This window comes from Glandiceps talaboti, chromosome 12 (assembly GCF_964340395.1).
Source record: "Glandiceps talaboti chromosome 12, keGlaTala1.1, whole genome shotgun sequence".
NCBI classification, from domain to species: domain Eukaryota; kingdom Metazoa; phylum Hemichordata; class Enteropneusta; family Spengelidae; genus Glandiceps; species Glandiceps talaboti.
Genome location: NC_135560.1, coordinates 24,466,362 through 24,487,567, shown reverse-complemented (window position 1 = coordinate 24,487,567; position 21,206 = coordinate 24,466,362). Strand labels below are relative to the sequence as shown.

General features: G+C 34.2%; 3 protein-coding genes across 4 annotated transcripts in view; 1 reads left to right on the top strand and 2 right to left on the bottom strand.

Annotated features, from left to right (window-relative positions):
* Positions 1-7,785, bottom strand: part of LOC144443205 (nuclear cap-binding protein subunit 1-like) — a 60,651-nt gene extending 52,866 nt beyond the window's left edge. Inside the window, exons 1-7 of one of the 2 annotated variants that reach the window (XM_078132600.1) lie at positions 7,691-7,785; positions 6,293-6,384; positions 5,070-5,170; positions 3,789-3,873; positions 2,611-2,838; positions 999-1,072; positions 497-566 (exon numbers count right to left, since the gene is read on the bottom strand). In XM_078132600.1, coding sequence (XP_077988726.1) covers positions 497-566; positions 999-1,072; positions 2,611-2,838; positions 3,789-3,873; positions 5,070-5,170; positions 6,293-6,384; positions 7,691-7,730 — 690 coding nt within the window. In that variant the 5' untranslated portion in view covers positions 7,731-7,785. The remainder of the gene's footprint in view (positions 1-496; positions 567-998; positions 1,073-2,610; positions 2,839-3,788; positions 3,874-5,069; positions 5,171-6,292; positions 6,385-7,690) is intronic. The other variant, XM_078132601.1, reaches the window with a different exon arrangement.
* A 285-nt stretch (positions 7,786-8,070) lies between these two features.
* Positions 8,071-12,863, top strand: LOC144443156 (cytosolic 5'-nucleotidase 1A-like). Its single transcript, XM_078132523.1, has 6 exons — positions 8,071-8,193; positions 8,635-8,802; positions 8,953-9,082; positions 9,633-9,755; positions 10,026-10,204; positions 11,549-12,863. The coding sequence occupies exons 1-6, from the start codon at positions 8,071-8,073 to the stop codon at positions 11,918-11,920; spliced, it is 1,095 nt and encodes a 364-aa protein (XP_077988649.1). The 3' UTR covers positions 11,921-12,863.
* A 1,924-nt stretch (positions 12,864-14,787) lies between these two features.
* Positions 14,788-21,206, bottom strand: part of LOC144443166 (serine/threonine-protein kinase ATR-like) — a 41,867-nt gene continuing 35,448 nt past the window's right edge. Inside the window, exons 52-60 of the mRNA XM_078132538.1 lie at positions 20,804-20,933; positions 20,516-20,605; positions 19,762-19,869; positions 18,963-19,051; positions 18,518-18,586; positions 17,261-17,510; positions 16,730-16,881; positions 16,123-16,225; positions 14,788-15,617 (exon numbers count right to left, since the gene is read on the bottom strand). Coding sequence (XP_077988664.1) covers positions 15,444-15,617; positions 16,123-16,225; positions 16,730-16,881; positions 17,261-17,510; positions 18,518-18,586; positions 18,963-19,051; positions 19,762-19,869; positions 20,516-20,605; positions 20,804-20,933 — 1,165 coding nt within the window. The 3' untranslated portion in view covers positions 14,788-15,443. The remainder of the gene's footprint in view (positions 15,618-16,122; positions 16,226-16,729; positions 16,882-17,260; positions 17,511-18,517; positions 18,587-18,962; positions 19,052-19,761; positions 19,870-20,515; positions 20,606-20,803; positions 20,934-21,206) is intronic.

The following is a 21,206-nucleotide window of genomic DNA, read 5'->3' as shown; positions in this document are numbered from 1 at the left end:
GCAAACACTCAATCTCATAATGCTAAATGAACAAGCAAACACACACACACACACACACACACACACACACACACACACACACACACACACACACACAAACAAACTCACAAAATTCAGCCTATCACAGCCTGGTAATCAAGAATAAGGTGGACTACTTGCTTAGCTTTTTATTGTCAATCTCTCGATATCAAATCACTGCTTGTTATTTTTCCAGAAACATTAACAACAAAATTTGAACATTCCTGCGTCTTCATGTGGATGAGAAATGTTTTCTTTTTTTCACAAAACACACAAACAATGAAATCTGTACATACTTTGTGGGTGAGGGATGTTTTCCCCCCACAAAACACTGAAATTTGTACATACTTTGTAAGTGACAGAAGTTATGTGAGGGATGTTTTCTTTAAAACATACAAAACATAACAAAATTGTTTTGATACATTCTTACCTTTTACTTGTTCATAAAACAGACATGACAAAATCTGTATGTTCTTACCTCTTCTTGTGCATGTGGAACATCTGAAATCCACACCTTTAAGAATGGCATATACTCCTTTTTACGTTTCCTATAAACACAATCACAAAACACAACACAATTAAAGGTGGTACATGTATGAGTGGTTCCTTGCTATGTTCTCTATTCTTTATATACCATGTTTTAGCCATGAATGCCACTGAACTTAAACTTAGCAATGATCTTCAATACATTCAAAATCCTATAAATTTCACGTCTAAATACTGAGTGCACCAAATACGGTGGCGGACCATGGTAGCTGACTTTAAAGAACATGGTGTCTTGATAGACTGTATGATACAGCATATCACTCCACCTTCATTGGCCTGCTTGGGTTGACCAATGTGATGTGTGAGGGCGCCATGTCACAGCATACCCTACATACTAGTGTCGTGAGAGGTAAATAAATAAAATGAATCTAGGTGGTACTTAACTTCTGTTTTGGTCATTTTACAAGTAAACTATTACTTCATAGTTTTCTTACCCGATGTACTTTTCAATGTTTGAAAGCAGCTTTTCTAACTCCATTTCTTTTTTGTCTTGAAGCTCTTTGCCAATCTACATCAACATGAAAGAAAATGTCAAATCTCAGTATTCACATTATTTCAAACTTTAACTGTCTTCACATAAAGGTACCTTAGGGACGAGCGCACAATGTTGCACAAGCTAAAAACAAACAAACATTGTTTGGTTAGGTCACCCCCCTCCCGTAAACAAAAGCTCACAAATGTAACATCAGACATTTATATATGATGAAAACTATGATGAGAACTGTAACAGTCACACCACTATGATCCATGTAGTATAAAAAACTTGATTGTAAACACATTAAAGATCACTAAAATACTACCAGAAACCCAGCACCATGTCTCACATAGAAGTGAATTTTTATCAACTTATCAACATCTCAGTAGTAAATACAAAAGCTGTTATCATTGAAGGAGTGAAAGTTATTTCCATCAAAATTTGGTTAGAAGTACGAAAATGAAGTTCAGTAATCACATTGATGCCAGACCCCCCCCCCCCACCACCACCACCACCACCACCACCACCACCAATCGAACGAAGTTCGCTTATTGAGCTTGTGAAGTTGTGTGACATTGTGCTATTGTCCGTTAGATTAGAGAAAAGTACAAAAACTTTACTCATGGATGCCAATCACATGGTAGTTTACAAAGTAACAAACAAAATGCATTCTAAAACAATTTTGTTACTTCCTAGAACCAACCTTGATATGAACGAAAGAAGCAGAACTATTTTGGATTGGTTGAGAATGTCACCAACTTTACAATATTTCAAAGGAGGTTAGCAAACTTATCTGTCATACAAATGGCATTCATTTTGATACCAAATCCTGTTTGTGAATGGCACCATGTACCAAGTAGCCAACTATACAATATTTCAAAGGAGGTTAGAGAACTTATCTGTCGTACAAATGGCATTCATTTTGATACCAAATCCTGTTTGTGAATGGCACCATGTACCAAGTAGCCAACTATACAATATTTCAAAGGAGGTTAGAAAATTTATCTGTCATACACATGGCATTTATTTTGATTCCAAAGGCTGTTTGTGAATGGCACCATGTACCAAGTAGCCAACTATACAATCTTTTGTTACTTTGAGTATTAGCAAAATAATCAATAGAACTGATATGCAGATGCCATTTTAGAATACACATATTTTGGAAATGGTAAACTACATTTCTTATACATTACTACTCTGCAGAAATCCAATATTATATGATTAAAGGTTAACATATCATCTTTTTACAACTTGCAAAGTTCCAGCAGAGACCAGAACTACATGAAGTCTGCCTACATGCTCATTCCTACCCTTGTCAGAATTTTCTTGCTATAGTCCCTGGTGGACCGATTTTGGAAGTGAAGCCTCCAAGATACAAGGTAGAAGGGTCTGTAATATACAACCTTTGGTACAAGCATCAAATTGTAGACCTTACCCATGGTAATGCCGACAAGACAGCATACACATACCATACAGTTAACTGAATTTCATTGTAGACCTTACCCATGGTATTGCCGACAAGACAGCATACACATACCCGACAGTTAACTGAATTTCATTGTAGACCTTACCCATGGTATTGCCGACAAAACAGCATACAGATACCAGTCACTTCGTACTTGTGGGATGTCATCTTCCAATGTCACAGCAACAAATGATTCATACAAGGCCAGTATAGAAGACAGGTCAATAACATGACAGTTGACCAAATCTGTCAAAAATCTCACCAGAATTCGAGCACTTTCAAAGTTACTGATTTTGAGATAGTCCCTCAGATTTCTGAAGACATTCTCAACAAACTGAAAGAAGAAACAGAAGTTCAATGGTAAGTAAAATGAAATAATTTTAGGTGAACATATAAGTTTATATTTTGTCAAGAAATTATTATTATTTTCAAGAGGAGAACAAAAGAAAATGTTTTATATCAATGTTGATAGATTACTACAATCAGTTTCCAAGTTTGTCTCCACATTTACAACACTGACCGACACTGTTGAAGATACACGAACGCTTTCAATATCAGCTATAAACTTAGGGTGCACACTTAAGTTAGTAGCTACAATTGTCTAGAAAAGCTAGACCAATGTATTTGTAATATTGAATGATATTGCTGCTAGAATAGTACATATTATTCAAACATATACTGTGTCATGTTTATTTGAATGTGATTTGAGATGAATTGGGTGTTTACCCTGGCCAATGCAAAATCAATTCTAATTTATCAATTCTGTTTGTAAAACAAAAATATAATAGAACACATGAAAGAAACATGTCTCTAAGTTAGCAAATTAAAATTGGTCTGATTGAGTAAAAGTAGAATATGAAATTTTTGTTTTATGGCTATTGTCCTATGCTAATCTTATCACAGTAGGTAACAAGAAATAATAACTTTTATGTATCAAGTATATCACTATCAGTCAAAGTTCTTGTCATCTTGGCGGTAAATTTAAAATTGCTACATCTGGGAATATGAATACCTCAGTCATTTGTTTCACACCATATCAAGATTGAGGGCTGGTTCTGGCCATGACCTTTGACATGTAGACTGTTGATGGTGCTCTCACAATTTCTACTGTATGAGAGCCATTAATAACTGTATTTGACTATTTGACTAGTAGAATATAACAATTTCAATTCATATATATTCACATCACAAAAGTAATTGTTGTCATTGGTTCAAGGTGTAGAAATTTTCATATTCTAGGCCGTGAAACATATTTCATGTATAGTACATGTACTAGAAGCTTACCTCTCCACCAAAGTTATAGTTTCTTGCATTTAGAAGGCCAACCAGTGTACTATATACTGAGATCTTCTCAGGAAGGCAACAGGCACTAAAGAGTCCATTCAGAACAAGATGTTATACTTACATGCAACTCTGCCCAAATAAGACTACATTACTAAATCATTGACTCAACTACATGTAATCTGATTGTAAAATACACATAACATACCATTTCATTCTAATCTCTCAGTACTGCCAATGTTTAAATTTTGTTGTTGAAGGTGCCATATAAACCTGATGGGCTGGCAGGTAAACCTAATGGGCTGGAAATAACTCACTCCTTCAAAATTATGACAAGTTAGATGGCCAACTTACTTATCACTTCACACATCACTGAATACCATTTACAGACTAGGTAACATGGTAATAACTTATTTTGAGGTGGTTTGGTCATATGCTCATTCTAAACAGCGCCACCTATGACCCTTATCAATCACAGTTGTTTCTAACATACATGTAACAGGGACGTTTCAATACATATTTCTACATTTTTAACAACTCTAACAAAAGACAAAATATTTTGTTGTTGGTCAAAATGATAATTGTGAGTTACTGCATACTCATGATAGTAAGAACTGGGGGACACCACTAAACTAAATTTTGGCACAAGTTGTTCTGTATCTGTGTTGTGTCAATTGGCTTAGAAGGCACACTAGTCACAACGTAGTATATACGAAACATCAAATTTTGTTGCGTTATAAAAATAAGGAGTTGTTGTGCATCATTGATATGTCAAATTGGATCAGCACGTAGAGAGCAGAATAAAATTTCTAACATATTTGTCAAATAATCAACCAAATCAAGTAGCCTTCATTATTAACTGCCACCGGCCATTGATGGTGTGCTGGCATAATCTTGGTCAAAATATTAGAACAAAGAAGTAGGTGGCTCAATCTGATGAAAACCAATGTATTGTACACTTTGCGATTTCTTTTTGGCTGTTACATTTACTGTCATGTCATGTTTCGAACATTGAGTGTATATATTGTATGACGGATTCTGATTACCTATGGTGTTGTGTCAGATATATGTAATGAGCGCTCACAAAAGACATGACAGTAAACGTAACAGCCAAAAAGAAATCGCAAAGTGTACAATACATGGGACTTTAATCAGATTGTAGGTGGCTCTGAATCTGTATACTGAATCTCAAATCAAGAGCTAGGGAACAGCAATATATGAGGCTGTTTTCTAACTATGCATAAAATTGTGGTACATTTGTACATCATGTACTAGTATACTCACCAAGAAACTAAGATCTTGTTTATTTTGGGTTTGTAAGATGGCAAATCAGCTTCCAGTACACTAGCTAGTCCTTCTAGATTGCTCTCTAATGAAGACGTACTCTGTGTGAATCAAACACATCTTAGTAATTTTCCTACGAAATCATAATTAATTTCCAAGTGTTGTTACTTGGGTACAAGTTTAATAATGTTCATAGACAGTACTTCAAATCTCTTGATCATCATACATGAATACTGTACAATTCATATGTATTGGGAGATGTCTGACATTCTCAACAGATGTGACAATTGACATAACAAATAAATTTGTTTTGTTTTTCTGTTTCATACTTCAGTCATGTATATATATATTTTGCATAAGTTGCAATATCAAACAATCTGACAAGGAGCCACACTATGAAGAACATAAATTTTGTTTATAGTTCCATCTTTGCTATCTGTGATTTTGCTTTGCTGATACATTGTGATGATTCTGCTTTGGTGTCTAACTGCTAGTAATGCTAGCAACAGCATATGATATGATTAATTTAACCACGCTTCCAATTGCAGTTATCAGCATGTCTTTTCATAAATATATTATATTAATTATGTGTAAATTATGTTGCTCTTGTGCTCATTTAAATGAGGTCACATTTACATATTTACTTTATTTGCGTATCAGGGCATGTATGGTCAATTAGACTGACATACATTATTCCTTTCCATCGCTACAAGTCGGTTTGAATCAATCAGTTTGAGCATGAAACACATATTAATCGGTTGATGTTGGTACAACCAGCAACTGGCAAGCATTTACAAGTGGAACACGTTACGGACAGGGAAAGTGTCAAACAACTGATTTGGCTTACAGTAATAACACTTGGAAGAGCATGTGGGACAGAGACATATAACGGTCTGATAAGAACAGTTTTATGGCTTCTTTCTTTTGCATGTGCATGAAATGCCAGGGAAACTTGAAATTTGTCTGTCAATGTGAGCTTTTGTGTAAAGAGGTCATAAAATTGTTCTTTAATATCAAATGATTGAATGTTATACAAGTCTCTGTACTTCCAACATGTTGTGCCAAGTGTTATTAATCCAATTCAATTATTTACCTTCCCTGTTTGTGACAAATTCTGCCTGTAAATGCTTGCCTGTAGCTGGCTGTAGCACTACAAGTGATTAGTGAAACAACAAAGCAAAATGGCAGATTATGATGTAAACAGGTTATCTTTGAAACCTCACCTTCTCTCCAACTCGTGTAATGAGAGATTCCAAACGATCTTCAATTTCATTATGGTCAGAGGTTGTGCGCCGTCTCTTTCTAGAATGTCCTTCTTAATGAAGAGTAGAGAAAAAATCTAAAATTCATAAAAATTCACCACTTTTTTCTTCACACCATGACAAAATAGAAGTCTAAATAAAATCAAAGCCGTGGGTGTTTGCAATGCAAATCTGGTATACATGTAATCATACTTTATGTCACATTTCATAAAATCAAGTTATGTTCACGTACATAATTGTTATCAATTTGTTATTGCAAATATACTTCGGAAACAAAAAATACAATTTACATACATGTTGACCCTTAGGCCTTAAAAAAATAATTGTTTGTTTCCGGTTACCTGACCCCACCCAGCTATTCAAGAAATAAATAATAAAATCGCAAAAAAATTGTGAAGTCTCACGAGAAATAGTGGGTGCGGAAACTGACATTAACTTAAAAAGACAAACTAAAACTGATCTTCCAATTTGTAATGGCTGTACATCTCATAGGAAGAAATAAACAACACAGAAACCACTTGGAAAACAATGGAAAACTTGAACTACTTTTTTTTGTAGACACCCACACAGAAAAAAAAATGTATAACAAAATAAAATAAAAAATCTACCCGTAACCTACCCCACCTATTCTAAAATTGAGAGTAAATGGAACCACACAATTTGTTTCATTAGGCCTTAGTGTTTTGAAATAATGATATATTGGGTCAGGGTAAGAATAATGAAAAAAGTCATTAATGTTATCTTTCTTTTCTTTACAAGAACTGATAAAATAACTGAAATTAATAATTCTTGCTCAACCGTTTGGTTGGCTCACCTATCATTTTGAAGTGCAAAAATCATATTTTGTCCATTCATTTTCTACTTTAATTAATTAAGTAATATCAAAAAAGAACAAAATTTCAAGAATATATGTGAACGTTTCTCATAGTTTAAAAGATGAAATATACATGCAGATCAAAGTTACCAGAAGACGGTATTGAAATTCAGTTAAACTTCACCTACAAATCCTACATGTTATAATTTTAAATTATGTTCTTGTCAATATCAATTATTAAATGAATCAATTATGAAAAAAATCTTTATTTTGATGTAATACTTTCATTTGGAAATTCTTAAACATTTTATAACGAATAATAAGAATATATTAAATATATTATAAACATGTTGCAGTCATGAGATGCTCTGTGTCTAAATTGTAGAAAAGACATGTGGCCCAGCTGTATTATTGTCACTGTCATGCCGCCCTCACACATCGTTCGGAAATACGAAGCTGTTGCAATAATATATTCAGGAGGTAATCTGTATGAATTGGCAAAGTTTAGGTTACAATTCTGTTAGGTAAACGGAAACCTTTCTTACCATCTTCTTCGTCATCACTGTAGGCTCTTCGGCGAGACATGCTTCTTTCGCGACTTCTAACAACAAAGATGGCAGCACATTAGCATACAAGTTTAGCGCCCTGTTGTTGTATATTTCCTCCAATGCCCACTCGGCTAATCGGATATAATCGGAAAAATATTCAGGCCTTTCCGAAAACTAACGAAGATTAATGTAGAGAAGCGATGCGTTAAATCTAGTGCAGGTTCCTTTAAACCATTTTAACATTGTTCCATGACAAAAATTAAAATAGTTTAAAAAATGAGAGTGTTTTCATAAAATACCTGTGCCAAATAACTAAAAAGACAAATCTTGGTATTGGAGCAGAGAGTCAACAAACTTTAAACACCTACCCCAGGAAAATGGCTACTCAAAACGGTTTACAAATTCCTGCGATAAATATCGAAGAATGCAACGGCACGAAAAGGCCCGTAGAAGAATCAGGCATAGCGTTCAATACTCCAAAGAAAAGGAAATTCAAAGAAGTGCGTTTTACAACACTCTCGCCTCAAATTGCAAAGAAAAATAGAATCCCAATTCGCCCAACCCAAAGTTGTTTGTGCAAATTTGTGGCAACGACGCAGTTACCTGAATATTCATAATCAATTCAGTTTTCAGACTAAAAATATCATAAATCTACTCCTTTCGGTCGTAAATCTGTAAATATTTGGCCTAAATTTTCTAGAGATTGCTCCATAAGCCGTTCCATTTTGTGTATTTGTTTATAAACTGTAGAGTCAAAGGTCACGGGGTCATCTGGCGCTTTAAATCCATTTGTTGTCGTCTCCGGGTTTTTTTTCGAATTTCAAATTATAAATATTACACATCAGTGTAACTGGTTGTATCTCATCATTTTGACTTTTGTATGAGTTTGTAATTTTTAATATTGGTATGTTTTTAAAACTTTTTTTTTCTTCTTCTTGCAGGCTGATATCAAGAAAGCATTGGTTGTTGCTGTTTCATCAAGAGCCTTGTTTGATTTGGATGAAGAGCATGAACTCTATGAGAGGTGTGGTTTAGAGGAATATATTAGCTACCAGAAGAAACATGAAAATGATCCATGTAAGCGTGGCACAGCTTTCTCCTTCATTAAAGTAAGTCCTTTACATATTTCCCAATCCTCAAAAAACTCTTAATTTCACTTCCTTTGTAATTCTGCACATTATTATAAGTCTAAGGCATTATTCATTGGAAACTGTATGCGAAGATAATTTGCAGAAATATATTGAATTTGGTTCTTTTAGGCTCTCCAGTATGTGAATGAAAGGTTATTGGAACGCAATCCAGAAGAAGAAGATGTCTTCGATGTTGTCTTGGTTACACAAAACCATGGTGACACCTCCATCAGACTTATAAATTCTATCAATCATTATGGTAAAGTATAATACATCATGTATGGTTCAAAATATGTCACTTTGCAGACAATTCTATGCAAAGGAAAACATTCTAGATGTACATCATATATTTTATATAAAACTGCATACATATGTACAATGTAATAAAATGATCATGTATGCTGACTGACACAATATATATCTGTATAGGATATACCAAATGTTATGATGAAAACTCATCTGCACAAACATTGTCTATTAGTTCATGAATTAACTTCATATTTGGTGAGCTATTTGAAAATTTTGGTGCATTCAGTACGAAGTTAAATTCATGAACTTATACCAAATATTGTTTCATTACCAAGTTTGCAATATGTCATGCAGTATTTGACAAAAGTTAACTATACTATCCAAAATTGCATCCCTTGACAAGTAAACACGATCAAATACTGGGGAATGGACTGAGATCGAGTTTCGCATCTGTATTACTTTATACCACCTACCAAGTACTTAGGTAATTGATATTGCAGTATGAGTTAATGCATCAAGTTTTGTGTGATTGTGTAATGCAAGAGAGTTTTGTTATACAGGATTGAAGATTGAACGTGCATCTATGACAGGGGGGTCCAACCCTATTGAATATTTAAAGGCTTGGAATACTGGCTTATTTCTCAGCTGTGATGAAGACCAAGTGAAGCAAGCCTTGGAAAATGGTAAGTACACAGAAATCTGCTGTACTTATCAATTAACTACCATTCATGTAGCGATGTCTCATGTTGAACTAAGTGAAATAATGCAATACTATATATACTAGTACTCAATGAACTTTATTGTATAAAATTGATCATTGCACGAGTCAATTGCTTAGTTTGTGTAATATTTATATATCTTATTGTAGGTATAGCAACAGCACTGTTACAGCAACAGACTGTAAATCACCCAACTCCAACAACTCACCAGTTTGTATATATGTCTTATTCTAGGTATTGCAGCAGCAGTAGTACAGCAACAGTCTGTAAATCACCCAACTAAACAACTGAGAGTGGCATTTGATGGTGATTCAGTACTATTTTCTGACGAATCAGAAAGAATTGTCAAAGAAAGTGGACTTGAATCCTTCTTTACTCATGAAACTGCCAAAGCTAATGACCCTATAGGAGAGGTATGTGGAACTGAAATCATGTCTTTTTATAGTTTGTCAGCAAATTGTATTTTTTTGAGATGTTGTGTTAGGGTTTGATCACCTGCTTCAGCAAGCACCATATTATGAGACAAGTAAATCAAATATATGGACACACATGTAGGAGAGATAAATAAGTAACAGCTACTCTGGATTTAATTTAGTACCCCAGTATCCACACAATATCTCAATTGAGAGAGATGAATGTTGTCAGACTCAAACCATACGTTAGAATTTAAATCCACAGTGGTAAAATGCATACATACATGTGTACATGCATACATGCATACATACATACATACATACATACATACATACATACATACATACATACATGCATACAGACAGACAGACAGACAGACAGACAGACACACACACACATACATACATACATACATACATACATACATACATACATACATACATACATACATACATACATACATAAACACACACACACTGATCTTGGGAACATATAGCATTAGAAATACTCGGCTAACTATTAAAACATTCTCAGCTGATTAAATGAAACAATGGGTCTTTAATTACATGTATGTTAATTACGCCAGTGTTTACCAGTGGTTCATGTAAATTTTGGTTGTAATAGTACACTGCAAACATACTTGTCAAGACATGTCCACATACTACTTAATTATAAAGTGACTTTATAGGTTGATATAATGGATAGTGCATGTATCTTGTGAAACCAGCTCTGAAACTCAAACTAGGAAGTATTGACTTAAAAAAAGACAAAGAACTTGGAATGAATCTGTCGCTGATGATGATAGTTTAAGAAAAGGAGTTTTATGTTGTGCCTGTGATACAACTTGAGGGACACATAATTTTATAAAATCACAGTAATTAGGCCTAAAAAAAGTAACTCTTTGGTTACTCGACCCCACCTAGTTCCCCACCTAGTTTTTCACTGCTGATCTTTAACTTATTTTGACATATTCGAGAAACAAAATAGTAAAATCAAAATTGTTAAGTCTTATGAGAAATAGTGGATGCAGAAACTGACATCAACTTAAAAAGACAATATAAGACTGTTCTTCCAATCTGTAATGGCTGTACATCTGATAAGAAGAAATACACAACACAGATACCATTTGGAAAACCATGTGTTGGAGAATCTTTCTCTGAAAAAACCTATGAATATTCGTCAAAGAAATTTTGTTTTTTTGTTATATTATTAAAGAAATTGGCTTTTCAATTTGTAAAGTAGGTTCTGATCATGTACAGTCATGATATTGTGAATATTATCTTGAACAACTCGATAACTTAACTAATGTTAATTTATGTACCACTTACTACTTTACTATTTAGGGGCCTCTGAAGAAATTTGCTGAAAGACTTGGTCGAGTTCAGAAGAAGTTTCCAAGAGATGTAGCCTCTTACACTGATAATCCAATCCGTACCTACTTAGTGACTGCCCGTAGTATGGCCAGTGCTGGTAAAAGAGCCCTAGTGACACTCAGATCATGGGGTTTGGAAATGGATGAAACATTCTTTCTGAGTGGTGCAACTAAGGCCCCATTTCTAGAAACAATCAAGCCTCATTTGTTCTTTGATGATCAAATGAAACATATACAAGCTGCATCAGAGACAGGAACGCCATCAGCTCATGTACCCCATGGCATTGCACAGTGTTATGGGAAAAGAGAGAAGATAAAGAGAACTTTATCATCAGTGTTTTAAGCTGTAGCACATCAGTCAATCATTCATTCAAGGCATATGCTGCAAGACTATCTAACAATGACTTTAAGAGTTAGGTAACATTTGTCTTTTTATTCAAGGCAACACAATTTACTGAGTATTTCAAGTGGGTTATAGTTTGCAGTATACATTGTCCCATTTTGTGATGAAAGAAGCTGAGGTATTACCATATCTTATTGTGTTATGGTACGTTTGATGTACATGTAAATGTGAGTGTGGGATGCAGTGGAATCACTTTACTCGGGTGTTATATCAAATGGAACGTTTTAAGATGATAGAGTCTCTGTACTGTAGGAGACAATTCAAATTAGTTGCATTTCATGCGTGTATAGACGGGGAAATGAATGTAGGTATAACAACTATTTTCTTCAAACAGAAGAGTTTATGAAATATGCAATGTTATAATCATTGCGATATAAACCATCACCCACTTTCTACATTATCTAATGTTGAATTAATGGAAAGAGATGTATTTTCCCTCAAGAGTTCATATTAACTTAGGATATTAATACTCAGATTTTACCATAACTTAGAATATATGTGATCATTTTATAGGTCATTGGGCATTTATGATTTTAATAACCTCATAAATTATTTATTTTCACTAATAAGTAACTATTTGATAGACTTGCCATAAATCCAATTTAGTCCAGGATAAGGAATATGTCCTAGAAATCTTCATTTGTTTTATTACGTACATGTGGTGTACTTTTAATATCATTGTATATTAAATTTGTAGATGAACTACTTTAATGTTTATATTTTAGATTTTTTATTAATATTAGTCATGTTTAGTACTTTCTATGTATTTTTTATAGTAGTAGAGAGACATGTCATTATTAATATAATTAAATGAAAAATAATTTTTGTGAATAGATGTATTAACTTTTTATTTATCGGTGATATTTTATTTTATGATGAAATGTATTGGTGTTAGATTTGTTGATGTTTGTTTGGAATTTCTCTTTTATAATCATAGATTATGAAATATATTTGTGTTTAGGTTATTATAGATAAAGAGATGTGTTGGTCGTGTTAGATGTGTCAATGTTATTATTTATTTTATAATATTAACCTTACAATGTGTTTTGTGTTAGGTTTGGTTTGTCAATGTTAGATTTCTTTTAAAATTGATAGATTGTGAAATGTGTTTGTGTTAGGTTAGGTTTGTCAGCAGTGTCATACATGTATTTCTTTACTACATGTAATAGTTATTGTTAGGTGTATTTGTGTTGTTTTCAGTTTGTCAGTGGTATTTTTGTAGTACATTATGATGTGTATTGTTGCTGTGTTGGGTTTATGATATACCTGTTTAGTAGTTGTGAATTGATATGTTAGGTTGTGTTATTTTTCATCATTGATGTGTAATGTAAATATGTATTGCAGTAGAACATTCAAACACATTGACAGGCAGCAGTAGAACATTCAAACACATGACATGCAGTAGCATTACATTCAAACACAGGACAATTTTTTAGGATCATCATATCTAGCCAATTTGTCTAAAATTATGCATTTTTAGGTTTGTTGAAATGTACAAAATAACATGTACATTTCATAACAAATTTGTATATACTGTACATGTAAGATTTTCAAAGGGAATGTTTATATACTGCTCACCATTGTTTCTTGAGTCATCTAGACTGTCATTTTGTTGATAAATCTGACAGTTGACATTTCTCAATAATATATCATTGTTACCAATGGTGAAGTGGTTTTTTAAAATTCTTAACATATACTGTATTATAGCAAGTCATTTCATAATCACTTGTACATTTCAAGGTAAGAGTCTCATTTTAATATGTAAATTTTAGGACTAGAACTTTACATTTTAATATGCAGCCCAACTTCGTAGATAAGAAATTTTAACATACATAATCAGACTTGACTTTATTAAGACAGTGTTTTTAGTAATATTTAGACAAGTCAATGTCTTGTGTGAGAACTTATTTAATGATAAACCTTACTTGCCATGATTGACATTAGCATTAAGATGACATTCTTGATTTATCCGCAGTTTCCAAACAGAGAAATTGACCCAGGGCAATTTTTTTTTCCGCTTGGCCAACTCTACCAGCAACTTTTCTGAGTTGGTCTGAACCTGGTTGCAAATGATAGGTCAAACCTGACAAAAATGTTCACTGAACATTTATCAGTTGGTTCAACTCTGCAATCAACCCTTATGACTTGGGCTAGTCAGACATATCTTTCCCATATGTAGGTATCCCTCATTACTATGAATTCATTTTTACAAATTACCATAGTAACGAGTTCATACTAATAGATCTTATTCTTACATTTACGGTGTTGTTAGCACGCAGTTTTTATTTACAATAAGAGGAATTGAAGAGTTCAATTTATTTAATTTTGTGATTCTTTATGATATGGACTGTTTCAAATATTTACCTGTAAGTTACAGTACCAAAATGATTGCAATAGATGACACTTGAATACCGCATTGTGTTCTTGTAAGAACCATGGCCAACTGCACATTGTTCTATTGCAATAGATGACCACATTGTGTTCTAGTAAAAACCATGGCCAACTGCATGTTGTTCTATTGCAATAGATGACACTTGAATACCGCATTGTGTTCTTGTAAGAACCATGGCCAACTGCATGTTGTTCTATTTCAGTTAAACACACATATCTATGTAGTCTTTAAAACAAGACTCCAACTTTTCAATTAATTTTTTGATTTATTGTTATGAAAAGTACATGTGTAGTTATTCTGCATGTGTAAGCCAAGTCCTTCCATAGCTTCATTATGCAGCCCGGTACAAAATAAAACACACAAAAAAGAAAAGTTGAGTTTCTGTTTGTTTTATTTAACAAAGAAAGGCAGTTTATGTTCAAAAAGTACGTAAATATGAATACTTTGCATAATAATGACAGTGTTGTAAGCACTAATATATCATCCTCCCGAGTTCATGCAAATTCATGATACTGTCCTCTTTTGATGCCAACTGCAAACCTGCATTGACTTGTTTGCTAGATATATCAAGATATGGTCCATCTATTTCCACTCCTACCCAGTGGGAGAGAGATGTACATCAAAGCCTGTCACCATGTGATCGAAAGATGACAGTATACTCAATGTACTTGAACTTCAAACATAGGCAGTAGTGGTTCCTCTATCATCCATGGCTTAAATTATAACTGAATCACTTCCACTGACTCAGAAAATTGAGTTGCATATTTGATTCAATCTTGGTAACTTGAATGTCTACAGACAAGGACCCCAGTGACTACTGATAAAATGTTCTTCTTTATGGGGCTGCACATGTCCATATATCACATTTCAAATAGTGTCTTATGTCAGCTGTTATGGGACGTCTGTAGTGGGGTTTATGACACAATTTACCCTAATTGTCCAATACAGGAGAATAACCAAGACAATGAAGCAATAATACATAAAGAAACTAATCACTAAAACTGCTTCTAGAAATAAGCAGCCCAGCCTAGTACATTAGATGTGCAATGTCTATTGGCAAACTGCTTCTAGCTAGAGATAAGCAGCCCATCCAATGTACATTTGACAGAGATTCCTGTCATCAGTGGCTTCCTGTATCAAGTAATGGACATGACCCTCTACAGAGAGTGGAAGTCCTCGGGTTTTATTTTTGTTTTTCAGTTTGCCTTGTAGTCTATGCTCAATGTCTTTCACATGTGTCATTGCCTACATGAAATGAAAAAAAGGAAAGCATTCAAGTTAAAGTGCTAATGTCATAGCAACAGCAAATATTTCACACAAATGCTAATTAGTAACAGAGCAAATATTTCACACAAATGCTAATTATGCAATTGGTGGAGGTAATGGAATGTTTACCCTCATAACCTAGATTTACAAGATAGCCATGTTAGACTTCCTCATCATGTCAGCATGTCTACTGGCATTGTTAGTCCACAGATGTTAGCTTATTTGACATTCCCCTTGCTAAATCTTAACCAATTTATTCCAAAATCACTATATAATGAGTAAGGTTAGGCTAAAAGTTCTGTTGTGTTGGTGTCCCTGGTATTTAGTGAATCAGTGTACACAATGACAAGTTTCTCAGTCTTGAGTAAGGAGAGTGACTGGAATGGCAATTTTTTTCATTTTATGGAAAGGTTCATTTCAGAAGTTTATCAGGGGATATGTTTTGCCTTCTAACACCAAAGTTTCCATCACATACTATTGTTACCTTCTCATTGTTAATTTCCCCTGATTCAGCCAGTGCAGATGCCCTGCTTTTTGTAGGTTTGCTCCACTCCACCAACGGATCATAAATCAAAGTCTTCAACACACTGCAAAGAAATTCACATTTTAAGACAGATGTAGCAAAAAGTTTATTCACCCTAGCACCCTAAAAATGATGATCCAAAGATGACAATTGGCAACCTTCTCAGTTCATTCTTTCACTGTCTTTTAGGAAAACATGTTTATAGCCACAGTACTGTGTAACAAATAACTACTGTACTCAACCATGTCACAGCCCCATGCTCTGTTACCTTTTATCAATCTGACATCATTATCAGTAGCCCTTTCCCACACACCTGTCGGTAAATATAGCAAAGATCATGATCCATTTTACAATTTCAATTCCAGGATTATATATATATATATATATATATTCAGCAAACCTTCTTAATCATTCTGTAATATTATTTTAATATAAGATGTTGTCGTATGTCATCATGCTCTGAAAAGTGATGATCATGGCACAAATTTGTATCTATCCTAATTGAAGGTATTTTAACAACATTTGATTTCAAAACTATACCTCATTGAAATCAAGTAGTATTACTTACCTCATGAGAGGGTCAGTCTGGTCTCTCATAACTTTCATAGTAACTTCACATGCTCTACGGAATATCCCTTCAATACCCATTGGACCCAATGCAGCCACCATATTACGAGTCAGTCTAAATGGAACTCTCTCAGGGCACTCAAAAGTCTCACCCTGTCAGACATGACAAAGGTCAGGTAGTATAATAATCTTATAGGAGCATTAATAGTTACTGTAACAGTTTGTTATCATTATTTTGTAAGATGACTTGTGTCTTTTTTGATAAAGCTGAATTATGGTATTGTTGATAATCAATGTACGCAGCCAAAAAGCTGGTACAAGGAAGTCAATCAATGTATACAGCCAATAAGCTGGTACAATGAAGTCGATTATTATTTTCTACTTCATATCAAGGTACTAATTTATGTCACTTGCATTGACAATATACTTTTGAGATATGCTGTCAGGTATTAAATATATGATGATACACAACATACATTGCACTACTCTATTAGATTTTAATCAGATTATTAATGTTCAACATATAATTTACCTTGTTAAAGAGGCAATTGAAATCCACATGTACTGTATCACCATTGGTAGAGTCAAAAAGAATATTTTCACCATGTCTATCCCCTAGACCGAGAATATAGCCAACAATACACATGACAGCCAATGTCCTGGCATAGGAAAGACGAGCCAAGTACCAGGATGTTGGGTCTGGGAAAGTCTTCAAAAACCATTCTGGAAACACTATAGGAAACCTGGGTAATAGCTTGTTCTTATACACATTCAATTTGGTCCTGGAATAATGAAATTGTCTGTAAGTACACTGAATTTCAGCAATACACACTTGTCATGTCACTCTTTTGCCATCAGTCACATTGACATTTTTTACTGCATAATCCAGTCATGTTTAATTTTGGTCAGGTTCAATAAATATAGGGCCAGTTGGGCCATGGTAACCATTAAAATAGAAAGTGCTGTTCATATTCACATTCATTAGTTTAGTTTTTCTGTATCAGCTGAATTCATTGGTTGACAGTCTTTCTGTATCACCCGAGTTCATTGTAGATAGTCATTCTGTATCACCTGAGTTCATTTGCTGACAGTCTTTCTGTGTCAGCTGAGTTCATTGGTTGACAGTCTTTCTCTATCAGCTGAATTCATTGATTGATAGTCATTCTGTATCACCTGAGTTCATTGGTGGACAGTAATTCTGTATTAGCTGAATCATTGGTTGACAGTAATTCTGTTTTAGCCAAGTTCACTGGTTGACAGTTTTTCTGTATTACCTGAGGTCATTGGTGGATAGTTTATTTTTAAATTAGCTAAATTCATTGGTTGAGAGCCATTTTGGATCTGATGGGCAGCTTTACCTTAAACCTGGTGAAGACTTTACGGAGAGGCTCTGACAAAGTTTGGACATTAGAGGAACTGTTATTATAATAGTATACTTATTTCAACAGAGTTATTGTTGTTTGTATGTTTGAATGCAGGTAAGATACCCACATGATACTATAAACCGCAGAAAAGGAAGAAACCTAGATATTTTCACACTAGAAAATTTTGCTCTTTTGCAGTCATCAACTTGTTTTCAAAGACTAATTATTACTAATTACCAGACTGGTACATTGTGTTTATGTACAAGAAGGCATTTTAGTCACTATTTATTTTTACATTGAAATAAGTGAAAATGAGTCTTTAGCAAAAATGTCCAGGTTTACAGTAATCACACCATACATTCTCTATAATAGCTTTTCATCTACACAGTGACACTTCTGTCTTGATAAACATACATATGACTTACTCAATAGAGCAATTCTGCTTAACTGTCAAATTTTGCAGCTCTCGTCCTGATGTGTACATATTCTTCTCTCTGTACGCAACAAAAACACAACGTGTAAATAGAATTGTATATTACACACATTATCTAACAGTAACAAAACATTTTGTTTGTATACATATATACACATAAAACAAAGTAAATGCAAGGTAGTATTTTTTGCAAAAGTTGCTGTTTTGGATAAACATAATGTAATAATCAGAGAAACCCATGAAACGCAAGTGCCAGTTTTGGTAAGTGGGGATATCTGCACCTATACATTCTGCTGCATAGACACTTGCTTTGCTTGTGAAAATATTGCTACAGAGAACACAATCACTTGTGCAAAGACCTCAAGTAGTCCTCACTTGCACTCATAAATATCATGGGGCTATGTCATAGTATTAACTACATATTGGCAGTGACTTACTTGTATATTTTATGTAGGATTTGTCTTAGTCCAGCAGTGTTAGGAACCCATTCTAATAAACCACACTCTTCATTCAATGGTATCACAGCCTAAATTAAATCAATACCACAGAATACAGTATTAGTTCTGAACTCAAAGCATAAATAATTTACATAGTATAGTTTGACTAAATTAGTTGGGCATCTTTAGCTGTAATGTTATTCTACACAGTTCAATGATGTAGACTTGCTATATGACAGCAAGTACTAAATTAGTTGGGCTTCTTTAGCAGTAGTGTTATTCTACATGCACTGTTCAATGATGTAGACTTGTCATATGACTGTAAGAGGGCAGTTCAGTCCCAGGTTCTTACATTACCATGATAGTAGTTTTATCTTATCAATGGACCCATCATGATTTTGTTATGGTTAAACTGTTCCTATAGCTCTACCAGACAACTGTTTTACACACAAAGTTTAATCATCATCCAAACAGAGTCTTTAAAGCTAAACTCCCATGAGACCTTTCAATTTCTTGTCCTGAGCCTCAACCACCATGCTATAGATGGGTATTCTCCTACACATGATTTCAGTGACAATGTCTTATTAATATGTATGTCATAAGTAATTGAGTTGAAAATTAGATTTATTTAAGTAAGATAACATCATGTCACATGATTACAGTGATGAGTCATGTGACTAACCCAGAATATCAGACTAATGAACAAGTCCACTGCTGAGGATGAAAGTTTCAGTTTCAAAACTTCCCTGATGTGTAGTGTTCGAATGGTTTAACTTTCAATGAAGATAAAATGACTTACATAAGTTCTGATATGTAACTGTAGTCTTCTAGATTCTGCATCTTTCTTTAGACATTTATTAATGATAGCATTAAACTCCATCAAACGTGAATCCTTACGTAGATCATCCTGGAAATAGACAAAACACTAAATTTGTGAACATGGCAAAGTCTAACGTTACCTCAGTTGGCGAGAATGTAGGAGTGTGCACAATAAGTACAGAATTGCATAATAGGGAGTTACAGGCTGAAAGAGTTAATAATTATGACTGGAAATAAAGTCAAATATTTGACCTGGAATAAACAACAGTATGTAATCATATGGCAAACACAGTCCGTCCACTGTTTTACATATGCCTGTGAACTGAGAGACTCTCAGGGTAGCTTACAGGCCCATTCAGGTGGGTCTCCAGTGGGAAAGACCATGCCAAATACACTGAGTATGCAGCATACTCACTAAGTCTTTATTGTCTAGCTGCTTGGGGGGAACTAACTATACATGAGACAACATCATAACCCACCTAGGAATAGTATACTTACATATAACTGTACACATTGGTAGATTAGAGATTTATGACTTGCACATGTGTGCTCCACATACTTACAAGTTACAACATCACAGTACCCCACTGGTCAGTTTTATGCAAAAAACTCTTCATGTCTCCATACATGTACTTGAGGTGTCTTAGTTGTTACATGTAATATGCTGTGTATCTATATTCTTCAAGTTTGACATGGATAATTAAAAGCCATGTTGTAAATGATATACACTGTACCTTTGGTTTACACATCATAAGGTAGAGCTGTCCATCAGTTCCTCTGATACTAATCTTCTTAGGTTTCTGTAGTGACGGTAACACTTCAATCTACAAGGTAATAAAAAAAAATGATATAATGATGTGGCCCCTCCCTCTGTCTGTATGTATGTGCCATTGTCTGTCTGCCTGCCTCTTAATCCTTGTTATTGTCAATGGTCAATCCTGACCACAGCAACAAACTAAAGCTAGCATTGATATGTTGAACACTTTTTTGGGTGTCTATAAATCAAATACATTCATACTCACTGGGTCTTCAAATTCTCTGATGTAAACTTCACCACTGGGAAATGGATTATGATTGGCATGTACACCAGGTGTACTTGGAAGAGTGACTGTCATAGCAGACTGTCGAGGCACTATGATTGGACTAAAATTCCTTCAGGGTAGAAACAGTCAATAAAATAGATTATGATTGGTGTGTATACCAGGTGCACTTGGAAGAGTGACTGTCATAGTGAACAACTGGAGCACTATGATTGGACTAAAACTACTTAAAGATTATCAAAATAAGCACAAGAGAAAATGAATCAAATAAAAAACAGCTGTGGGGGTACTAGTATTTTAAAATGAACCAAATAAAACATAGCTGTGACATTATTTTTTCAAGAGTGGAATGAGTTGAATTATAATGTCAGTCCTGACACAATTT

What these genes read in the sequence shown, in the direction of transcription:
- LOC144443156 (XM_078132523.1), top strand. Translation starts at nt 8,071, where the DNA reads ATGGCTACTCAAAACGGTTTACAAATTCCTGCGATAAATATCGAAGAA. An exon ending in AAATTCTATCAATCATTATG is followed by an intron (nt 9,083 to 9,632) that starts GTAAAGTATAAT and finishes TTTGTTATACAG; the next exon opens with GATTGAAGATTGAACGTGCA. An exon ending in CTAATGACCCTATAGGAGAG is followed by an intron (nt 10,205 to 11,548) that starts GTATGTGGAACT and finishes TTTACTATTTAG; the next exon opens with GGGCCTCTGAAGAAATTTGC.